Source organism: Rhinoraja longicauda, chromosome 5 (genome assembly GCF_053455715.1).
Source record: "Rhinoraja longicauda isolate Sanriku21f chromosome 5, sRhiLon1.1, whole genome shotgun sequence".
Lineage (NCBI taxonomy): Eukaryota > Metazoa > Chordata > Chondrichthyes > Rajiformes > Arhynchobatidae > Rhinoraja > Rhinoraja longicauda.
The window spans coordinates 65,543,386-65,567,131 of record NC_135957.1 but is presented as its reverse complement, the minus strand read 5'-3'; the positions used below and the strand labels follow the sequence as shown (position 1 = coordinate 65,567,131).

General features: G+C 41.5%; 1 protein-coding gene across 2 annotated transcripts in view; it reads right to left on the bottom strand.

Moving 5' to 3' along the window:
* Positions 1-23,746, bottom strand: part of LOC144594034 (PC3-like endoprotease variant B) — a 1,240,467-nt gene that overhangs the window by 109,365 nt on the left and 1,107,356 nt on the right. For both annotated transcript variants that reach the window (XM_078400201.1, XM_078400200.1), the window contains 3 exons: positions 17,831-17,941; positions 13,217-13,310; positions 5,853-6,038 (listed from right to left, as the gene is read on the bottom strand). In XM_078400201.1, the coding sequence (XP_078256327.1) occupies positions 5,853-6,038; positions 13,217-13,310; positions 17,831-17,941 (391 nt within the window). The remainder of the gene's footprint in view (positions 1-5,852; positions 6,039-13,216; positions 13,311-17,830; positions 17,942-23,746) is intronic.

Sequence of the window (23,746 nt, the reverse complement as noted above, 5' to 3'; positions counted from 1 at the left end):
AGGGAACATTTCAGTTTGAGAAGTTCTGAATAATGAAATGGAGTAGTGGGATGAAATAAATACTGTGGACACCTTGGATCAGTGACTTCAAGATGTTCAGCATTTGTGATTGAACAGGAAAAGGTCAGTCAAAATTGGACACAACAGGTCAGATTTTAGAAAAATACTAAAAAGCTACCTTCCTGAGTATGTGGAAAGAGAATTGGCCCCACACATCTGCAGAACGACTGAAAAATGAAATTGTGATTGAGGATAAATAGTTTTTCTTGATTTGCTTCATGTTCCAGACTAAAACAAGAACCATGTTGTGAGGACAGAAAGTAATCTCTCTGACTGTACAGAATACTGGAAAGCTATTCAAGAGTGCAGAAAGAATCCAATAAATTTGTGAAGCCTGATGAATTGAAAGCCTCAAAATATACGCCATACGATGGGAGAAATTAAAGTAGACATGTCCTCATCCTTTGTAAAATAGTAGCATAATGTTTTGGTTCTTGTCATGTCTTGTTTGATACTGTAGAAACATATTGGGTTCAAATGTTTCTGCTGTCATCAGGTTTCTTCAGTAAGGCTTATAGGATGAGGTGTAGCAATTTTTGAATTCTCATTTTTTAATTTGATCGAAAAACCCAACCTAAGTTCATAGGTGTACTGTAATCTCCACCCCTGGCAGAATTAAATTTAGCATAGGACATGTCCAGTGGGAATCTACAGTCAACTGCAGCGTTCGAGGCAGATAAGACACTTCTTGCCACATGATGTAATTACAGAGAGTAGCAAAGGACCTTTTCTTCTCGTTTCTAATCACTCAAGCACACAAGGAATCTTTGCTAAAAGTTTATTTTTATATTGACTCTTTCCTAAAAGTTATGTGTTCTCTAATTCTTTCCCAGTATCCAGCACAATTAATGCTATGGAGAGCACCAACAGATTTTATGCTTACTCGTTTTCAGGATCTGGACATCACATGAAGGACATTCATGGTCTTTGAAAAAGTGGAGATGATCTGTCTATATCTGAACAGATTGTTCGGCTAGTTAAAAGCCAAACACATTGGAGAGTCTCTTCCTATCAACTCCATACAGATAGCACCCGTAGTCAGGATCGAACACGGGTCACTGGTGCTGTAAGGCAGCAACTCGACGGCTGCAACACCGTGCTGCCCTTGAGCGTTCCAGTAACCAAACCAGGTGCAAGCAGTCAGTGCGCTCTCCAGCATACACCTGTAGAAGTTTGCGAGAGTATTTAGTGGTGTGCCGAATCTTCTCAAACCCCCAGAAGAAAAGGCATTGTCGAGCCTCAGAAACTGGGATCCCAGGTTGTCATGTTCATATGTGATAGGAGCAGAATTAGGCCATTCGTCACAGTGGCGCTGTGGAAGAGTTGCTGCCTCACAGCGCTTACAGTGCCAGAGACCTTGGTTCGATTCCGACTATGAGTGGTATCTGTACGGAGTTTGTACGTTCTCCCGTGACCTGCGTGGCTTTTCTCCGAGTTCTTCGGTTTCCTCCCACACTCCAAAGGCGTACAGGTTTGTATGTTAATTTGCTTGGTATAAATGTAAATCGGCCCTAGTGTGTGTCGGATAGAAGGGCCTGCTTCCGTGCTGTATCTCTAAACTAAACTAAAAGTCTACTCAGCCATTCAATAATGCTTTCCCTCTTAACCCCATTCTCCTGCCTTCTCCTCGTAACCCCTGACACCCATACTAATGAAGGGGCTGAGGGGGCTTGTGAAGGCGCTTTGTGGTTCTTCCTTTCAAAGTGAGCACAGAAAGCATTGAACTCATCCGGGAGTGGTGCATCGCTGTCACTTGACTACTTGGTTTCACCTCTATCAATTGATATAAATAAAACCCAGCTGTATTTTCTTAAGTGAAAAAGCAATTCCAGTCTCAAGAAAGCATCCTCTTGATATGGATTCACTGTCTCCTCAACCTTGTGATCTCTCAAAAGTGACAAGTGAATCACCCCTGTGTTTTTAGGGAACTTCCTTAATGTGCACCATTCTTTACAGAGAACTGAGTTTGTACACCTGCAATTGATTTATTAGACTTTAGAAAGAAGAATCCATCAAATCTGTTCCCTGGCTTTAATCATAATTCAGGAAGAAAAAACTATGGAAATTTCCAAACATTGTTAAAAATTAGTTGCCAATTATGATTAACCAAAATAATTTAACAGTTGTGGCATACGAGGAACTGTTGAAATTATCATATTTGATTGCAATTTATTTATACGTGTCATCACACAACTGTTTGCCAACAGTGAGCAAATTTTAGTGCCATGTCGTTGGGCTCTGCAAGATCCTTTACAGTGCATGTGTCATGCAGCATGTCACAGCTCAGGAGATGTTCCATAGTCTGGAGGCCCCGTCCGCACTCGCAGTCTGCCGCATCTTCAGTATATCTCCACTTCAGCATGTTCGATTTGCTCCTCCCCATGCCTGTCCGCAGTCTGTTGAGACTGAAATGCAGTCGAGGGGACGGACAGAAGAGAGGAAACTTCTGCGTGATTTCAAACACTGAGGTAACAAAGGGTGGTCTTTCATCCTCTGATTGTCTGAGATGTTCGTTTTGACTGGCTACAGCTCTTCTGATTCCAGGAGGTGCAATGCCAGAGAGTAGGTAGAAGTTGTCAGTCATGGTAGGTTTCATGCATCTACTGATGCAGTGACAGCTTGTGTTTAGCACAGGATCAATCTTCTTTGCATGAGCTGAGCGCTCCCATACTGCGCAGGCATACTCGGCAGTGGAGAAGCAGAGAGGCAGAGCAGAGGTTGATTGAATGGTTTTAGAATTTGCTCCCCATATTGAGGTACTCAGCTTGCTAAGAAGAGCATTTCTGGAACTGGCTTTTCCTTTAAGCCAATCCCCATCTACTAACACTCTCCTCCGCCTAGCAGAGCTGGTTCTTACCCTCAACAACTTCTCCTTTGACTCCTCCCACTTCCTCCAAACCAGAGGCGTAGCTATGGGCACTCGCATGGGCCCTAGCTATGCCTGCCTCTTTGTCGGGTACGTCGAACAATCCCTGTTCCGGGCGTACACCAGCCCCATCCCCGAACTCTACCTCCGCTACATCGACGACTGCATTGGTGCTACCTCTTGCACCCATGCAGAACTCACTGACTTCATACACTTTACTTCTAATTTCCATCCTGCCCTTAAATATACTTGGACTATCTCCGACATCTGCCTCCCGTTTCTGGACCTCACCATCTCCATCACAGGAGACAGACTAGTGACTGACATCTACTATAAACCCACTGACTCTCACAGCTATCTGGACTACACTTCTTCCCACCCGGTCTCCTGCAAAAAGTCTATCCCCTACTCACAATTCCTCCGTCTACGCCGCATCTGCGCCCGGGATGAGGTGTTTCACACTAGGGCATCAGAGATGTCCTCATTCTTCAGGAAACGGGGCTTCCCCTCTTCCATTATAGATGAGGCTCTCACTAGGGTCTCTTCTACATCCCGCAGCTCCGCTCTTGCTCCCCCTCCCCCCACTCATAACAAGGACAGAATCCCCCTCGTTCTCACCTTCCACCCCACCAGCCAGCATATCCAACAAATCATCCGCCAACATTTCCGTCACCTACAACGGGACCCCACCACTGGCCATATCTTCCCATCCCCTCACCTTTCTGCGTTCCTGGTGTTGGGATGGATAGGCTGGTCATTAACATAGATATTGAACAAGGTGGGTGCCAGGACACTTCCTTGAGGGAGGCCGTTTTTCTTCCTGCGCCAGCGACTTTTCTTTCCTGACAGCTCGACAAAGAAGCGTCTCTTTTCAACCAGAGTCTTCACCAGGTTGGTTAGATGCAAGTTGTGTGTCAAATTAAGTACTTTGTGTAACAGTCGGCGATGGTTTACTGTATCATAAACGGCTGAAAGGTCTACAAAAACAGCGCCTGTGATAACACCTTCCTGAAAGCCATCCTCTATGTGTTGGGTGAGATTGAGAAGCTGACCTGTGCAGGACTTCCCAGGCCGGAACCCTGCCTGCTCCTTTATTAGGGATGGCTCTAGCACCTGGTTGAGGTGAGTCAAGATGAGTCGCTCAAACAGCTTGTCGTGGTAGGATCTGATTGATTGCAATAAAATTGTTGCAAAGACAGTTGAAGTCTTTAGACATTAAGTGGAATTCAAAGACGACAGCTATAGAAAATTAGCTCAAGTTTACTCCTGCAATGTTATGGGTTGTCAATGGCTATAGATGAGATTTAGGATAAATATGTCATTATTTAATTCACCTCTGGCCATGTGCATTACAGTAGCATTAAAAAAAGAGAATATCAGTTGTTGTGACTACTAAACTTTAAAAAAAAGATACTATATTTCATAAAATAGCCCTTCATGCAAAGAAGTTGTATATTCTCTGTCTTATCAGACTCAGGATAATATAAAAAAGAAACATAAACTGCTTTTGTAAGCAGAATGCACGTAAAGAGTTGAACTTTAGAGCGATTAAATATTTTAGGTTGAGGTTATACCGGAAATGGTGCTGTTTCACACCGTTTGAAATTGTACCATATAAATTCTCTAAGTTACATTAGTTCTACTACACAGATGCTATGTTGCTTTCCTCATAGCTTTCAAAGCCCCTGAGGAGAAACTTCAATCACCCAGTGCTCAATTTGCAATTACTTGAATGTTTTTCACTATAAATTGCAACATATCTTCAAAGGTTCTTGTCCCATTTGGGTTATAACTTCCTTGTTCTAATTTGCTCTCTATTTAAAAATGCACAAAAAAAACGTTTTCTATACCATCTAAAATATTTACCAATAGTACCCAGCCGGAGAGGAAAGTCCATTTGTTGAAGAACAAATTTAACTGCCACGATGAGCATGAAGAAATATGTTTATTAAGTTCGTACATTCATAAATTCTATTCTTTGCTCTATGTAACCAGCCACTCATTGGATGATGCACATGTCCAATCATTCCTTATCTTGGTTCCCACATTAATATCACTTCATATTTATAGCTGAGGAAACACCTATTGCAATATTGAGAAATTAACACATTTTAATGTTTAAAGCTTCAAAGCTTCCATTAAAATAGCAGAATATAAACTTCAGACAAACATGTAAAGTTTTCATCAGTTAATATTGTCTATAGAAACATAGCGTCAGTCATACAGCGTGGAAACAGGCCCTTTGGCCCAACTTGCCCACGCCGACCAAGATGCCCCATCCACACTAGTCCCAACTGCCCACGTTTGGCTTATATCCCACTAAACCTTTCTCTATCCATGTACCTGTCCAAATGGCTTTTAAATGCTGTTACAGTACCTGTCTCAACTATTTCCTCTGGCAACTAATTCAATATACCCACCACATTCTGTGAAAAAAAGTTGCCCTTTAGGTTCTTATTAAATCTTTCCCACTCACTTTAAACCTATGTCCCTTGGTTTGTGTCTCCACTACTCTGGGTAAAAGACCTGTGCATTTACCCGCTCTATTCCCCTCATGATCTTACACACCTCTATAAGATCATCCCTCATAGCAATTTCCAAGCTTATATGTAGTTTCAAAGCAGTCAAGCAAATCTTAAGGCAATGAAATAGTCTTCCCCAGGATAAGATACACGTTACCATTTGACAGTAATTGTGTCAAAGAATAAATGGAGTGCTGCAACTTTGTCTTGTCAGATTGCCCCAAGATTAAACAGGAGTCTGAATATTTCGTTTTCATTGACTCTGAAAGGAAAGTAGCGCTGCTGACCATTTTAATTGTTTTAAACAGCTTTGAAAACAAACTGGAAAAGAATATCACATTTTTGAGAAAATCAAATCTGAAATATTACTTACAGGTTGCAACTGAATGCTGTAATAATCCTACCTTCAGTGTCCAAGTGCCGTATGGATTCTCCCCCCACGAATGCACTGACATAAAGGTCCATTTATTCAAGCCAGCGCGAGAGTTATCAAACATTCGCGTCCCCAGAAGCTGTGACTTTGTTCCAAAGGGAGAGATCAGGTCAACACTGAGGTCACCCCTGCAGATGCTGGTGATGCTAACAACAGCCTGGCGGAAGATTAGATAAAAGCATTCATTCAATAATGTCAAATGGATTGCGTGTCCCTAAAGCTTTGAGTAAAATGAGTTTATGGGTAATTCCACTATTGTTTGCCCTCTGGACATTAGCCTTTAACTCTTCCCGCGGCTGTCTATCATCACTAAAATCTGGAAGCATTTTATTGAAAACTGATCAAACACTGTGAATGACACCTGTTCAGAATTTGGTGTTGAACTGCTACAAAAACTCTTGCATCTTTGTATACTTGATTTCATCGCCTGCCACTGTATTTAGTAACCTTTAGATGAGAAACAAAACAGGGATGTTTAACGATGAATAATGTGACATGACATTTCTCCTGAGTATCGCTAACTATCCATTTTCAGATTCAAATCTGCCTTCAGCCAGAACAAAAAGTATTCAAATTTTGTTTCTAATCACAGTGTTCATGACATAATTTGAGCGACCACCCAATGAAATCAAGATAACATGGTTGCAGATTGCCTGCATGTAGAGTCTATGAGACCTTGCTGTTCTTTTTCACTGAAACATTTTGTTTTATAATTACGTTTCTCTGAGGTGACAGACAGGGTGGCAAGAGTTCAGGTGCTAATACAAGTAGGTCAAAATCATTCAGTAAAATCCAACTTTACAATTAGCCTTGCGTTATCGTCAAGAAGAGAACTGAACAAGTCTTTTCGCCAAGTGGCATAATGAAGGGTGCATGAATAATTCTCCATGCTTTATCATTTCTATAGGTATCTGCATGAAGAAGGGGAATGGGAGTGGAAGGGAAACGGCAGGAAAAATGGGAATTGCAGAATAAAGATCAGAGACTTTACTTTGCAATAAACAATTTAAAAAAAAGCATTGGTGACAAAGTGAGCCAGAAGCTAAAGGCACTTGATAAAGGATAGGTTTCCATAGAGATCTCTGAGTGCTTTCTCATTTGATCCTTGAGGAACATAGATGTTTAGACACTGAGGGCATAATGTCAAAAACCATGTGACGTTAACTTCACAAAGGATTGGCGCACATTTGAAGAGCAGTATGCTGAGCTGGGATAGATGAGCTGAGTTGAGCTAGCCCAACTGGGATAGAGACCCAAATTACAACATGGACCCTCAGACGCAATGGTCTTTATCTTTATAGACCAATATTATTAGTCCTCTCACAAAGGCTATTGAGGAGCATGTGAAACATATTTGAAGGGACATGTTTGAAACACCCTGAAGAATCTTTTAGTGGTGCAATCACCTATCATGGGTGATTAAAGGGAAGTAACTTCCATAGACCCTACATACCCTGCAGGTGCCTGCTATCAGCATTGTAGCCATATATTATTGCTAGTTATAATGGCTGATGAATTCATAGATATTGGTATATAATTTCATTTCCAAACTGCACACATCATTAATGAGAGATACTCTACAAGGAGTTAAAAAACTACATTTTGAAATGAGTGGCACGGTGGCACAGCGATAGAGTTGCTACCTTACAGCGCTAGAGACCTGGGTTCGATCCTGACTATGGCTGCTATTTGTACGGAGTTTGTACGTTCTCCCCGTGACATGTGTGGGTTTTCCCCAGGTGCTCTGGTTTCCACCCACACTCTAAAGACACACAGGTTTGTAGGTTAATTGGCTTTGGTAAAATTGTAAATTGTCTCCAGTGTGTGTGTAGAGTAGTGCTAGTGTGCGGGGATTGCTGGTCAGCGCAGTCTTGCTCGTCCGAAGGGCCTGTTTCCATGCTGTATCTCTAAGCTAAAAAAACTTAAATCATACACCGTTCGATACAAACATTTACTTTTAATTTAACTCATAAAACTACCATTCTGTTAATGTTCTGATATCTGGATCTTATTGTTTCCTCATGAAATGTCGCCAACAATCTGGTTGTCCTTTCTTCTTTTTGTTATTTTTAATATGTGCTAAAAAATATGTTTTAGTGTTCCTTGGTTTGATTATATATGGGGGGTGGGGGGGTTGCGGGAATTTTTTTTTCAATCCATTAGCTGGACGGAGATGCGATTTTATTCCATATCGTATCTCTGTCCTCACTGTGGCCTGACATCGTGGAATTGGTGGCCTTTCCTGGAGACCGACGGCTGCTCTAAGCCGCGAGAGTCTGTGGGACTTTAACATCGCGGAGCTTGTGATCCCTTTGCCGGGGATCGAAGCTCCAACCGTGGGACCTGTGGACTTTAACATCGTGAAGACCTCGGTCTCTGGTAAGTAGAGGCCGATTTGGGAGCTCCAGGCCACGGAGAGAGGTTGAACTGCCCCGACGCGGGAGTTTCGATCACCCCAACGGGGGCTTCGATCGTCGGCTTTGGGAGCTTTGATCGCCCCGACTGCGGATGGTTTGATGCCCCGACCGTGGGAGAACAAAGAGGAAGAAGATTGAACTTCATTGCCTTCCATCACAGTGAGGAATGTGGAATCCAGTGTGATGGATGTTTATGTTAATTTTTATGTGGTTGCGTGTCTTGTTGCTTTTCACTTAGTATGGCTGTATGGTAACTCAAATTTCACTGTACCTTAAAATGGTACATGTGACAATAAACTGACCTTAACCTTGACCTTGAAATTCAATCACACTCACACAATGTAGTCATAATAAAGGGTAGTGAAGAAGAATAAACTCAACTCAAAAGATTTTACTGATTGGGCTCCTGGCGTTGAAAAGCCAGTCATTGCACTATTTATGACTGGCAGTCCCTGTCCAAGACTTCAGGTGAAATAAATATATTACTTTACATTTAGTGCAGGCAGATGTTACCCACAGAAAAGACATAGGTGCAGTTTGTTGCTATGACAACAGAGTGAGAAGTATCAATCCTCCAAGTACATGTTTGACAGACAAAAGTATTAGAAATGTTTTAGCTGCGCTATTTCCAGCATAAAATTAAATATTCGGCCTCTATGCCTAATCATAAAAATATTCATGATTTAAAGTGATACATTTTTAGACAGAAATAAATCATCATCAAAAATCAACTATTAAGTTAATGGCTGCAAACTATTAATATAATTGCAATTGAATATTGTTGAAATGTAGGGAGATTAAACCTTATTGAAGGGGCTGAGTTTAAACTAGGGGGGTGGGGTGAAGGATGTTGAGACAGGAGTGTTTAGTGTTCAAATGCTTAAATAACACTTCTCTTTCTTCCGTATATCCAGTTACATTGTTCATCGGTGGTATCCTATCATGGCACAAGGTCATCTATTAATTCAAAGCGCAAAATAAGAACAAAGTAGGAAATTTTCATTCTCCTGCTTCCTATTGGAACTCAATTCCCAGTAATATTAAATTGTTTCCAAGCACACAGATTGTTCAGGAGAGCACAAATGAAATTTTCTGTACAGCAGTAAGAGTAATGCAATTTCAGTGAATACTGGTAGCATTTCAATCAATTTTTTTCTGAAGGAGGGTGGAAATATCTTCTTTTGGTATTTTTCACATTCTCCCTGTTTCATGGCTCCTACATTATGCATCGATCTACCTTTGATAGATTGGGCCAGCAACATGCTCTCTAGCTTCTTACAATTCTGTTTAAAGACCAGTCAATAGGAAATGTGTGAGAAATGACCAGCATTGCTCTTTCTCGCCTACCGTTTGGAATTGCCCTTTTCCTTAATATTTTTCTAGGAATGCGACTGAAGTCAGAATGTTACCCTGAAGATAATTACGACCTCAAATTTCCCATCACCCTGTGAACCAAGTGCACAGTACAACTTTATTTCTATTTTCTCTTAATATTCAAGACTGTTTTCTCTACTTTCATATTTCCATGTCATTTTCATCTTTAAAGTCTCAGATTAGACTAGCCACCTGAATATGAAGACTATCATTTATGAAGAAATTGATAGATATTAGGAAGGGCATTACATATTTGTCTTGATACTAATGCCCACATTTCGTGAGGATATAGATTAGAATGGAAACTATTTACGATATACATTAATGACTCAGATGAAGGGATTAAAGGTACCATTAGCAAATTTGCAGATGATACTAAGCTGGGGGGTAGTGTGAATTGTGAGGAAGATGCAATAAGGCTGCAGGGTGACTTGGACAGGTTGTGTGAGTGGGCGGATACATGGCAGATGCAGTTTAATGTAGATAAGTGTGAGGTTATTCACTTTGGAAGTAAGAATAGAAAGGCAGATTATTATCTGAATGGTGTCAAGTTAGGAAGAGGGGATGTTCAACGAGATCTGGGTGTCCTAGTGCATCAGTCACTGAAAGGAAGCATGCAGGTACAGCAGGCAGTCAAGAAAGCCAATGGAATGTTGGCCTTCGTAACAAGAGGAGTTGAGTATAGGAGCAGAGAGGTCCTTCTACAGTTGTACCGGGCCCTGGTGAGACCGCACCTGGAGTACTGTGTGCAGTTTTGGTCTCCAAATTTGAGGAAGGATATTCTTGCTATTGAGGGCGTGCAGCGTAGGTTCACTAGGTTGATTCCCGAAATGGCGGGACTGTCGTATGTTGAAAGGCTGGAGCGATTGGGCTTGTATACACTGGAATTTAGAAGGATGAGGGGGGATCTTATTGAAACATATAAGATAATTAGGGGATTGGACACATTAGAGGCAGGAAACATGTTCCCAATGTTGGGGGAGTCCAGAACAAGGGGCCACAGTTTAAGAATAAGGGGTAGGCCATTTAGAACGGAGATGAGGAAGAACTTTTTCAGTCAGAGAGTGGTGAAGGTGTGGAATTCTCTGCCTCAGAAGGCAGTGGAGGCCAATTCTCTGAATGCATTCAAGAGAGAGCTAGATAGAGCTCTTAAGGATAGCGGAGTCAGGGGGTATGGGGAGAAGGCAGGAACGGGGTACTGATTGAGAGTGATCAGCCATGATCGCATTGAATGGCGGTGCTGGCTCGAAGGGCTGAATGGCCTACTCCTGCACCTATTGTCTATTGTCTATTGTCTATTCACTCACAATTTAGTGTTGAGTCTTCACAATTGATACTCTTTCAAGGTGGAGCAGTGGTGTGGCATTAGTACTTATACCTCACAGCTCCAGCAGGCCAGGATAATCCTGACCCCCAGAGCTGTCTGCCTGGAGGTAGCACATTCTCTCTGTGACCATCCGGTTTTTCCCAGTGTGCTCTGGTTTCCTCTTACATCTCAAAGGTGGTTTACCGCTTCATTGTCTACTGTAAAATGCTCCCAGTTCAGATGTGTGGCAGATGAATTGGAGCAGTTCTTGGGCACATGGAAAATAATAAGTGACAGAGACAAATGTTGGGGAATGGTATTGATGATAGCTGATTTGACGGCTTGATTGGCTTCTATGTTGTAAGAAAATATAAGAAGATGGCACTGGATCCATATATATATGAAAAATCAAATAGATTTTAACAATGAAAACAGGGTGAACATCCACTTAAAATCATTGTCATCATTATCCTTCTATATTTGCCAGTTGTAATTTAATTACATAGTTTTAAAAATGGTTACAAGTGCCATGCAGATATTCTGTGCAGAGAAGCCAACTACTGCTTAACAAGTGTTGATGGGTTAACTACACATCAATATGTAGGGCTTGTATGAACAAGGAACTGCAGATGCTAGTTTACTTAAAAAGGCCACCAAGTGCTGGAGTAACTCAGCGGGTCAAGCAGCGTCTCTGGAGAACATCGATAGGTGACCTTTTACTGTTGGAACACTGTTTCAGAGTCAGAAGAAGTGTCCAACGCGAAACATCACTATCCATGTTCCCCAGAGATGCTGCCTGATCCACTGAGTTACTCCAGCACTTTGTGTCATAATGTGTAGTGGTTTCCCTTCTTGCTGATTGAGAGTCAGTTCTCCACTTTCTGTATTTCTGTTTTCAAGATAGAGTTAAATTTAGCTCTGAGGGCTAAAGGAATCAAGAGATATGGTGAAAAAGCAGGAATGGGGTACTGATTTTGGATGATCAGCCATGATCATATTGAATGGTGGTGCTGGCTCGAAGGGCCGAATGGCCTACTCCTGCATCTATTTTTTATGTTTTGATGTTTCTCTCCCTGCCATTATGCCCTGCAGAAATGCAAATGGACATACAGCAACTCATCCATATGTCCAATGAGGATAAGAGGTTGTGCCTGACCTGGGATGAGGGAAGTGTTGTTGCTTTCTAAAATGTGCAAATGAGAACAGTGAATGTGATTGGAATGAGACGATGTTGCGATGCGCTCTGTGACTGTACAGTAAAGGAATGTGATGGAAAAGTGCAAAGCTACATGCGTTGATGAAAATGGTGAAAGGAATCTGGTTCAGCGTGATGGAATTTGCGACTTATTGTGCAACTTTTGACATGCCGTTAAACCTCTTACTCAATAGAATGTCAGACCTTGAGATAGGCCAAGCAACCATTTCTATCCAAGCCTGCTGGAGAAAGACATGTTTCTTTATAGTGGCATTATTATAAAGATGGCAGTATCCACTTGGAAATAAGGAGGGAATTGCTGTTTCCTGAAGGCTGCTTATAAATGGAACTTCTAGAGACTCTTGTTATGAGAATACCTCTGGAGACTGAGGGTATTGGAAGAGGTGAGGAGGACCAAAGCTCATCAACCTGATGATGAGGGTCCAGAGCAAAATGCACACTTTTTCCACCCACCGCCTTCGTCGGTGGCAGGTGTGGCACAGAAGGAAGCCTGTCGGGTCCATACTGGTTTCTTATGGAGCAATCGAGTTGGACTCAGTCTTCCACTCATTCCTCATCTCCTTAAACATTTCTTTGGCTCAGGTGCCTATCCAATTCCCTTTGGAAGTGCAGATTGACTGATTGACCAGCCTTACAGAGATAAAGTTACGGACCATGTCCAATCACTGCTTAAAAAGTGTGTAGATTGTTCTCTGATGAAACGTCTCTATGTTCTACAAGTTTATTAACAGCTACAGAGCTAGAGAGCAGTTCTGATCTACTATCTACCTCAATGGAGACCCTTGGACTATCTTTGATTGGACTTTATCTTGCACTTAACGTTTTTTTCACATTATTCCCTTTATCCTGTATCTGTAATCATGTATTGTCTTTCCACTCACTGATTAGCACGCAACAAAAGCTTTTCACTGTACCGTAGTACACGTGACAATAAACTCAACTCAAAGCTGGTGAACATTTATTGGATTAATAAAAAGTGTTCATCGCGTGATGTTTATTTATAATTAATTTATTTCCCCAACCTGCACATGCTCCAGTGTATTGATGGCTCTAGCTGTGCCCTCACAGGCATCCGTAGTGAGATGGAGATTCACACCATCGCCTGCTGGAACAATTCTGTTGATATAATGTGTGAGAAATCAACTAAAAATAATCGCGAGAATTAAATACATGCCTAAAATAAAACAAATCAAACTATTTAATTCGAAAACATAATAACAACAGTGAGATCTTATGTAATTTCTTCGTTATTGAATTTTGTAACCAATATTTCTTGACCAAATTTCCCTGAATTGGTTGTGTAAGAAAATAACTGCAGATGCTGGTACAAATCGAAGGTATTTATTCACAAAATGCTGGAGTAACTCAGCAGGTCAGGCAGCATCTCAGGAGAGAAGGAATGGGTGACGTTTCGGGTGGAAACCCTTCTTCAGACTGATGTCAGGGGGGGGCGGGACAAAGGAAGGATATAGGTGGAGACAGGATGTTAGAGGGAGAACTGGGAAGGAGGAGGGGTGGAAAAGAGAGGGGGTGTTCGCTCAACACCTTCGCTCAGTCTGCCTTAACCAACCTGATCTCCCAGTGGCTGAGCACTTCAACTCCTCCTCCCAATCCCAGTCTGACCTTTCTGTCATGGGCCTCCTCCAGTGCCATAGTGAGGCCCACCGGAAATTGGAGGAACAGCACCTCATATTTCGCTTGGGCAGCTTGCAGCCCAGTGGTATGACCATTGACTTCTCCAACTTTAGACAGTTCCTCTGTCCCTCTCTTCTCCCCCCCTCCTCCTTCCCAGTTATTCCACTATCTTCCTGTCTCCACCTATATCCTTCCTTTGTCCCGCCCCCCTGACATCAGTCTGAAGAAGGGTCTCGACCCAAAACGTCACCCATTCCTGGAATGCTGCCTGACCTGCTGAGTTACTCCAGCATTTTGTGAATAAATCCCTGAATTGGTTGGACTGTTTCCTTTCTTTTTTCCTTGGCTCTCTCAGAAGATTGCATGAATTCATAAGGAGTGAATGAGGTATGGTAGCGCAAAGAATCATTGGCTTACCGGCTGCTTAGGGCATGGCCTAATTTAATCTATTATCTTTTGCATTGGCTGGTCTTTAATTTTCAGTGCTGGTGACAAACAAGTAGTCACAAATTTCTTGACCCACCATGTAGTCTTTCTAATTTTTTAATCCATTACCTTTACATTCACATCTATTATTATTTTCAAAAGTTGAATTGAGGGTCTTTCTCTAAGAAATTGAGACAGAATGTGGGTCAAAGGAGTTATTGCTACATTTGGATTAAACATTTCGATTGGATAGTTCTAGCAGCTGATAAAATGTAGAATGCCAGTGTTTCAGAAGACAACTAAACACTCCAATAATGGAAAAGACTGGGCTTTCCCTCTCTATCCCCTCCCCCTTCCCAGTTCTCCCACCAGTCTCTTGTCTCCGACTACATCCTATCTTTGTCCCGCCCCCTCCCTTGACATCAGTCTGATGTCCATTGTTGGAAAAACATTAGAATCAATTTTCAAGCAAGTAAAAGCAGTATATTTGGAAAATCATAATCTAATCAGGCAGAGTCATTGTGGCTTCTTGAAGGAGAAATTGTGTCTGAAATGTTTATGAGATTTTTATGAATGAGTCTTGACCTGAGTAGATAGAGGGAAACCAGAAGATAAACAACAAAGTATCTTCAAAATATTGAGCCAAGATATAAGGCCTCATGTTGTCGGAGGTAATATATTTGCATTGATAGAAGATTAACAGGCACATAGCACTAAATTGGGATAAATGGGTCATTTTCAGATTGTGAACCTGTGAATACAGGGATCTGTTTATCATATACATGACTTGGAGAAAGGAAACAAATGCAAGATAGTCAGATTTGCAGAACACATAGATGAGAAGGCAAGTAGCAAGGAGGATACAAAGAGTTTTCAAAGGAATAATAACAGGTTACATGAGAGGGCAAAAAGCTGACAAATGATGCAAAATGTGAAGTCGTTCATTTAGCAAGAAATAGCAAAAGATCAGAGTAATTTTTAAATGGAGAGGTTACAGAAAGTTGCAACACAAAGGAGTGTGGAGGTCCCAAAACACAAAACACAGAAAGCTTGCATACCAGTGAAACAGGTTGTGGGGAAATCTGATGGAATATTAACGCTTATTTCAAGTAGGTTGGAGAATTACAGTCAAGGAATCTTACTGTAACTAGACCAGGCATTAATGGGACCACAACAGGAGTACAGAACACAGCATTGGTCCAGCTGCTTAAGGAAATATTTATCTCATAGGAGGGGTTCAGAAAAGATTCACTAGATGTTTCCAGGTTTGGAAAACTTGTCCTACAAGGAAAGGTTAAATACATTGGATTTCTACTGACTGAAGTTTAGAAGAGTAAGAGGCAATCTTTCTGAAATGTACAAAAATCCCTGGGGCCTAGAGAAAATAATTGTGGAGAGGATGTTTTCTCTCACAAGAGAGTCCAGAACTAGAGGGCATGGTCTCAATGTGTTCGCCAATTTATGACTAGGCACATGGGTATACAGGGAATGGAGGGATATGGGTTATGGATTTTATGGATTATGTTATAATGGATTCTGCACAGGTACGTAAGGGTTTCTTATCTTGTCCTTGTTCAGGGCGGCAAAATGGCGCAGCAGTAGAGTTGCTGCCTTACAGCGCTGGAGAGCCGAGTTTGATCCTGACGGTGAGTCTGAAGAAGGGTCTCGACCCGAAACGTCACCTATTCCTTCTCTCCCGAGATGCTGCCTGACTTGCTGAGTTACTTCAGTTTTTTGTGTCTACCTTCGATTTAAACCAGCATCTGCAGTTTTTTTCTTACACATCTTCCGCTCCAGTGCGAATTCTCCTCGAGGTATGTCTACTTTGACGAAGTTCTCCTCCTCTCTTCGTCGAGAGTTTAGCCACATGCTCTCTCACAGCTCCCCCTCTGTGATTCCTCCTGCCCTCCAACTCTACGACCACGTTTTAACCCAGACTCGCTTCCACAGCCACGTCTGTTTTCTCGGGACTTGCCTGCGCCTCCTTTTTTTACCTCGTGGTTTGCAGCTCTGGTTCCAGACCTCCCAGTTCGGACCCAAATCGGATTACAGGTTCCGTCAGTTGATCTGCTGCTTTTCCCAACAACTCTCCTCCTGTGCCCTGCGTTGTACTCTGGCTGCGATGCGCCGGCACCAGCAGGCCCTCGCTCTGACTCTCCTGTAGCTCCGGGCCTCACTCACCCACACCTACAATGGAGCCCAACTGTACTTTATCCAACGCCGGATCCACGCCCTCAACAAACGCTAAGTCTGAAGAAGGATCTCGACCCGAAACGTCACCAATTCCTTCTCTCCCGAGATGCTGCCTGACCTGCTGAGTTACTTCAGCATCTTGTGTTTACCTGACTACGAGTACTGTCTGTACGGAATCTGTACGTTCTCTCTGTGACCACGTGGGTTTTCTCTGGGTGCTCCAGTTTCCTCCCATACTCCAAAGACATACAGGTTTGTAGAATAATTGGGTTCTGTAAATTGTAAATTGCACGGGGTGATCGCTGGTCAGTGCGGACTCAGTGGGCCAAAGTGCCTGTTTCCACGTTGGGTCTCTAACGTCTAAAGTATAAAGCTAAGAGATGGTCCTGGCGTCACGTTCAGCACAGATATAGTGGGCCGATGGGTCTGTTCTTGTGCCGTACCATTCTCCATTCTTTGCTCTATGTGTAAAGGTGAATTGCCACACTTCTGAATTTCCAGAGTGCTGCATATTGACCTGGAAAATAGTTATCATTGTGTATCGCCCGAGAAGCAAGCAATCTCCAAATGTGGAAATTTGGAATTTATTGATTCCATGCAACTGAATGTGTAGAACATTAAATATAATTAATAATGCAAAAGTTGAGTGGTCAAAAATATCCGAGTGGCTTATTGGTATAATGTGCATGTATATATTGACAAAGAGTTAAGTTGGTGGAGGTTAGGAGAGAATTCAAAATACCTGATTTTATGAACAAATAATAAGTGGTTCTCTCAGAAGCTTTCTCAAGATATCATTGACACAAGAGAACCTTAAGGAGTCCCTTTTCCTTTTGTTGAGGTATTTGATCTGCCTTCTCTCAATGTGCATTTGCCTTTGTTATTTGATGTCCCTCCAAACCTGCCACTGCAATCAAGAGGCGGCTTAGGCAACAGAGCAGTAAGTAAACCAAGAGCACAAAGTGTTTGTCGAGATGCTTCTTTGAGTGAGTAACAGTGCTTGCTTATTACTTTTGCCCACCTTCCTTCTTTTTCTCTTTCCTTCCCCTCCCCCTGTAATTCACATCTGCTTCCATTGATGATAATAGTGCTTTAAGCATCAAATTTACATTTCAAAAATGCCACATCACTGGTATTGATTAATTATTAATCATTCATCAGCCACTTCTGTAGAATCCCTTCAACTTTGATTAGACTGCACATCTCTAAAGGGCTTTAATCAAAATACTTTTCTCCCAGGTTCCGCCCCCATACATATTGCCATTTGTAGTTGCACATTTTGTAAAATCTACCACAATAAAAATGGCTAGGCATTGATCATTTTGATTTTAGCGTTTGAACTTTACAAAGCTGAATTCAAAAACAAAAATCAGGGTACTCACATCACAGGCTTGAGAGGCAATTCTTCTGAACACATCCACTGAGGTTTTACAGGGTTCCAGCGAAGAGCTTGCTGTACCATTGAGGCAGCATCAATGAGTCCAAACCCATACCTGTAATTAGGTCCACAGAACACAGATTTTAACTCACCCTCTGCATATTTACATGTCGCATGTAAATATAATAATAGCACTAAGTGGATTTATTTTTACAGACATTACAATTCTGTTGCGCTATTGACAAGTAGCAGTAAACATCTTTTGTAAGACGTTAACCTGTTTGCTATTCTGAAGAGAAGTAAAGAAGCAGTATATGCAGAGTGCACTTAATGTAATGTAGTAAGTGGAAGCCAATACAGTTTTTACAATGTTTACCACTTTCATGGTGTCAATCATTTTACACACTTCCTCACTACCCTCCAGATCCATATTCCTCTGCACTCCCAATCCCATACCAAGTTTCACAAACAAATACCTGTATGTTTTTAAATTGTTACCGTGAGGATAGGCCCAGACCCATAGAGAGGGAAAAACACAGTGGTTCTCACAGGAACAGAAAAAAACTAGATACGGCAGCACCCAAAAACAAATATGAAAATCTTGCAGATCACTAATAGGAAACTCATTTATCCTGTTTGATTTGTTTCTGAGGTACAATAAGTTAGAAATGAGAAATCAGCATGGATAAACCATTGGCAAAGGCTTTTCTTTTTACAAAAATATCAGTATAATTCATTCAGTCCACTGCTATGTTGATTTTTTTGATATTGAAAAGACTGAGCAACTAAAGGCAAAGAGAATTTTAAATCCGAGATAGGGCGTGCAACTAATTATGTGAAAACATATAGCATCAAAGAGTGACAGTGGTGTTTAAATAATGACATCACACTCTTTATTAAGCACAGTAAACTGAAAGGAAGAGTAATTATGCCACCATTTTAGCATTGCAGGAAATAGTGCACAGGCATAATATATTATGGGGTAAAGAAAATGTTAATGATCCTGCAGAAGAGCACTTGATCAATTTGTTTGTTTATTCATTATTAGGGAAATAGAGATTTTGCCATTAGAACACTAATATTCATCAATGCCATTCACTTTTCACTGAGCTCAGAGAGAGATAAATGTTTTTTCTCATGATATTTGTTAACAGCGAATGGAGTGAAAATACTGACAGATTCTGACTCGGATCATTTTAGTACATGGAAAGTTTGTGTTTCATATTTCTGCAGCAATCCAGTTTTAGTAAGATTTTTTTTTTAAATATGCAAAAGAAAAACTAAGCTGCAAATAGTATCAAATTAGGGCAAATCTAAAGCATAAAATGGATTCCTTCCATGGTTCGGGATATCTACCATTTAAGCTTGAGCAGTTTGGACAATGTACATTCCTTGCAGAGTCAGTGCCATATTTTGGAAGTTAACAGACTTATTCAATTTGAACAATTTGTTTTAATTCTGTAAAGGTACATCTCATTTCCACAACAGTGTTTGAGAGTCAGAATTCTTGCTCCCATTTTGAAACACACAACTTGGGTCAAATCCAGATGCCCGCCATGTTTCTTTGAATGTTCACTTGATTGTTAAACAATGTATAGGAAAAGACACCTAAACTTACCAAGGAAAAGGGAGATACTCTAAAAAGGAAATAAACAGTCTGACAAATACTGCAGGCAAAGATTGGAATTGTATTCAATTCAGTGCCAAGTTCAGAGAGGGTGAGATGAGTTTGGCTTTACTGCACTTTGTAATCACATATAAACTGCAGTTAAATTGCTTCTTTTGCAATGAAGCCCAGATTAAATTGATGTTGACATCAATGTAGATTAGAAATGCAACTTTCTCACTCTTCATCTCTGTATTACTAGTTGTTAATGGTCTAGTTTTCAATGTGTGATTTTTAGTTCTGCCTTCTCACATTTATCTGGCTTGTTTAATAATGCTTCCTTTAAGATTTAAAATTATGCTTCCAGAAGTCAGGCTATCTCCTCCTTTCCTTTCTTCGAGTGTGTCACTGGAAATGTTGATGATAGCGCTGATGGACGGTGACCAACAGAAACTTCCAACAAAGAAGTTTTCACTTTATGGACAGCAGAGTGGCGTAGTAGTGGAGACGCTGCCCCACAGCCTCACAGCGGCAAGACCAGGATTTGATCCTGACTATAGTTGCTGTCCGTATGGTGTTTATATGTTCTCCCTGTGACCGCGTGGGTTTTCACCGGGTGTTCCGGTTTCCTCCCACACTCCAAAGACGTACAGGTTTGAAGGTTAATTGGCTTCGGTAAAATTGTAAGTTGTCCCTGATATGTAGGATCGTGTTAGTGTACGGGGTGATCGTTGGTTGGTGCGGACTCAGTGGGCTGAAGAGTCTGTTTCTGCACTGAAGCTCTAAAGTCTAAAGGTGGGGTCGCAAGTGATGGGACATAATTATCTTATAGAAACATATAAAATTCTTAAGGGGTTGGAGAGGCTAGATGCGGGAAGATTGTTCCCGATGTTGGGGGAGTCCAGAACCAGGGGTCACAGCTTAAGGATTAGGACCGAGATGAGAAAAAATTTCTTCACACAGAGAGTGGTGAGTCTGTGGAATTCTCTGCCACAGAAGGTAGTTGAGGCCAGTTCATTGGCTATATTTAAGAGGGAGTTAGATGTGGCCCTTTTTGCTAAAGGGATCAGGGGGTATGGAGAGAAGGCAGGTACAGGCTACTGAGCTGAATGATCAGCCATGATCATATTGAATGGCGGTGCAGGCTCGAAGGGCCGAATGGCCTACTCCTGCACCTATTTTCTATGTTTCTATGTTTCTATGTTTCTATTAGATAAAGGGCCGGTTATTTAAAGAAAGGAATGTAGAAATGTCTTATTGCAGAGGGGGATTCTCTACACTAGAGTCTATGAAGGCCAGGTCATTAGATGTATTTAAGATAAATGTTTGAAGGACCATGGAAATAAGGACAGCAGGGAACTGGCGCAGAAGCGTAGTTATGATCAGCATAGATCAGCCATGATTATATTGAATGGTGGAACCCACTTGAGGGGTCAGGTGAACACTCTTGCTCCCAATTTCTTGCTTTCATTTCTAAACAGTTTAACACCTCAGCTTGGAAAGCTATACATTTAAGGGAACGATTGGGTGCATTGTCTTAATGCCAGTTGGAAAATACCCAGTTTTTGTAAGTTACAGTATACAGAGTAGTCATCTGATCCATTTGGATACCCTCAGTGCTGCCTGTTCCCCACTTAGATTCCCTATCCCTTTCCCAGCTTCACCCATCCAGCTTTGGTCACCTACATTGCTCCAAAGAAGCCCAAGGTAAGTTCAAGGAACAGCGTCACATCATCTGCCTAGGTGTAAGGTAGCCTTCAGAACTCAAAAGTAAATTCAACCGATTCAAATCACCAGCTTTTTCAGCTGTGTCGGAACTGGTTTGTTCTGATGAAAAGTCAACAATGTGCAGTTAACACAATTCTTCTCTCTCCACAGAAGCTGCCTGTCCTGCAGATCCAACATCATTTTATATTTCTCTACTCTGTTCTCATTCATCTCCCTCTGCTTAATCCAACCAATATCATTTGAGTCAGTCACTTTCTTTTAAAGTTGCCACTCTTACAGATATGCCCCTAATTCTCTCTGCCTCTCCCATTTCTCCGCAACTCAAAGCATGCTTCTATTTTAATTGTTCTTAGTTCTGAGGAAAGGTATGTTAGCTTTGTTTCTCCCCCCACAAATGCTGAATGATCTTAGTTTAGTTTAGTTTCGAGATACAGCGCAGAATCAGGCCCTTCGGCCCACCGAGTCTGTGCCGACCAGCAATCCCCGCACATTGACGTCATCCTACACACACAGCACAGTGAAAAAAATAAAAAAATAATGAAAAAGGAGTAAAACACCCAAATCCAGTTGATTATATTAGTTTAATTGGCGTCTAAAAAGACACAGGCTCTTCTTAACAAAACTAGTAGGAGCTTTGTAATAAGGAAATTAAACTATAATCAAATCCTTCCATTTCAGTATTCAAGCAGACAAAATATGTTATTATGGTGAAGTAGGAATTAGAAGTTTACTTGTAAGTTTGATACGTAATCTTTTCAAATTTCAATGAATGTAATTTACCCCCCAATTTTTTTTTAAAATTCCTGGAATAAAAACAGAAAGGCTGGAAGCACTCAGTCAAGCAATGAAGAAACCAGAACTGGTTCTGATGAAGGAGCACAGCCTGAAACATTAACAGTTTTATCTAACCACTGATGCTGTTTGACTGGCCGAGTTCATCCATCATTTTTGTTTGTTGTTTCAGATTTCATCACTTGGTTTAGTGTAGTTTAGTTTAGAGATATAGCGCGGAAACAGGCCCTTCGTCCCGCCAACCAGAGATCCCCGCACACTTACACGATCCTACACACACTAGGGACAATTTACAATTTTGCCAAAGCCAATTAACCTACAAACCTGTATGTCTTTGGAGTGTGGGAGCACCTGGGGAAAAAGCATGCAGATCAGGGTAGAAAGTACAAACTCCCTACAGAACCACTTGCTGTTTTATTTGTTATCAATTTCAGTCCTGGAGTTATTCACCAAAATACTAATTTGAGATCAATATGTTATAATTCCAATGCCCAAATGTTATAATAACACCAAGTGTTTTATTAAATAAAATCTGGTCCATGAATCAGTTTGCACTTGAAGCCACACCTATTGCAGGAATTTTGGATCTGCCTTCAATGAAACCTTGCAAGGAGACTTAACACTAGGTAATCCAGGCAGCTCAGTGGCCAATGAACATTTTATAGGTATTCTACATACATGGTAAAAGTTGTAATTTAGAGACGCCCAGAGGAAGGATTCAATGGGTTCAGTTATTCGGAAAGTCAGGAAGAAAGTCATAGAATCATGGAGTCACACAGCAAGGAAACAGGCATCATGCGGCACGGAATCTTCTGCTCACCTTGCCTAGGTCGACCAAGATGCCTCATCTAGACCAGTCCCAGCTGACCGTGTTTGGCACATATCACTCTAAACCTTCCCTATCCATGTACCTTTCCAAATAGATTTTAAATGTTGTTTTAGTATCTGCACCTCGTTTTAGTATCTGCATCTGGCAGCTCATTCCTTGCACATCGGTAATGGTATTCAGTGAATATTCTTACACATTCAAACACAAAATAATGCTTGCATTCATACTCTCAGGCTGATGCAGATTCACATACACTTGCATGCATCCACCGCATACCTAAATCCATGCCCCTTGCACATTTGCTCAGAAAAATCTGTGATTTAGAAGGATGAGAGGGGATCTTATAGAAACATGTAGATAATTGTAGATAAATGTGAGGTTATCCACTTTGGCGCAAAAACAGGGAGGCAGATTATTATCTCAATGGTGTCAGGTTAGGTAAGGGGGAGGTGCAGCGAGACCTGGGTGTCCTTGTACACCAGTCACTGAAAGTTGGCGTACAGGTACAGCAGGCAGTGAAGAAAGCTAATGGCATGTTGGCCTTCATACCGAGAGGATTTCAGTATCGGAGTAAAGAGGTTCTTCTGCAGATGTATAGGGCCCTGGTAAGACCACATCTGGAGTATTGTGTACAGTTTTGGTCTCCTAATTTGAGGAAGGACATCCTTGTAATTGAGGCAGTGCAGCGTAGGTTACTGATTGTGATTGTGGATGATCAGCCATGGGACATGGGGAGAAGGCAGGCACGGGTTACTGATTGTGGATGATCAGCCATGATCACAATGAATGGCTTACAGGGCTGGCTCAAAGGGCTGAATGGCCTCCTCCTGCACCTATTTTCTGTTTCTATGTTTTAACATAGATTGATCTCTGGGATGGCGGGACTGTCATAAGAGTAAAGATTGAAAAGACTAGGCTTGTATTCAATGGAGTTTAGAAGGACGAGAGGGAATCTTATAGAGACA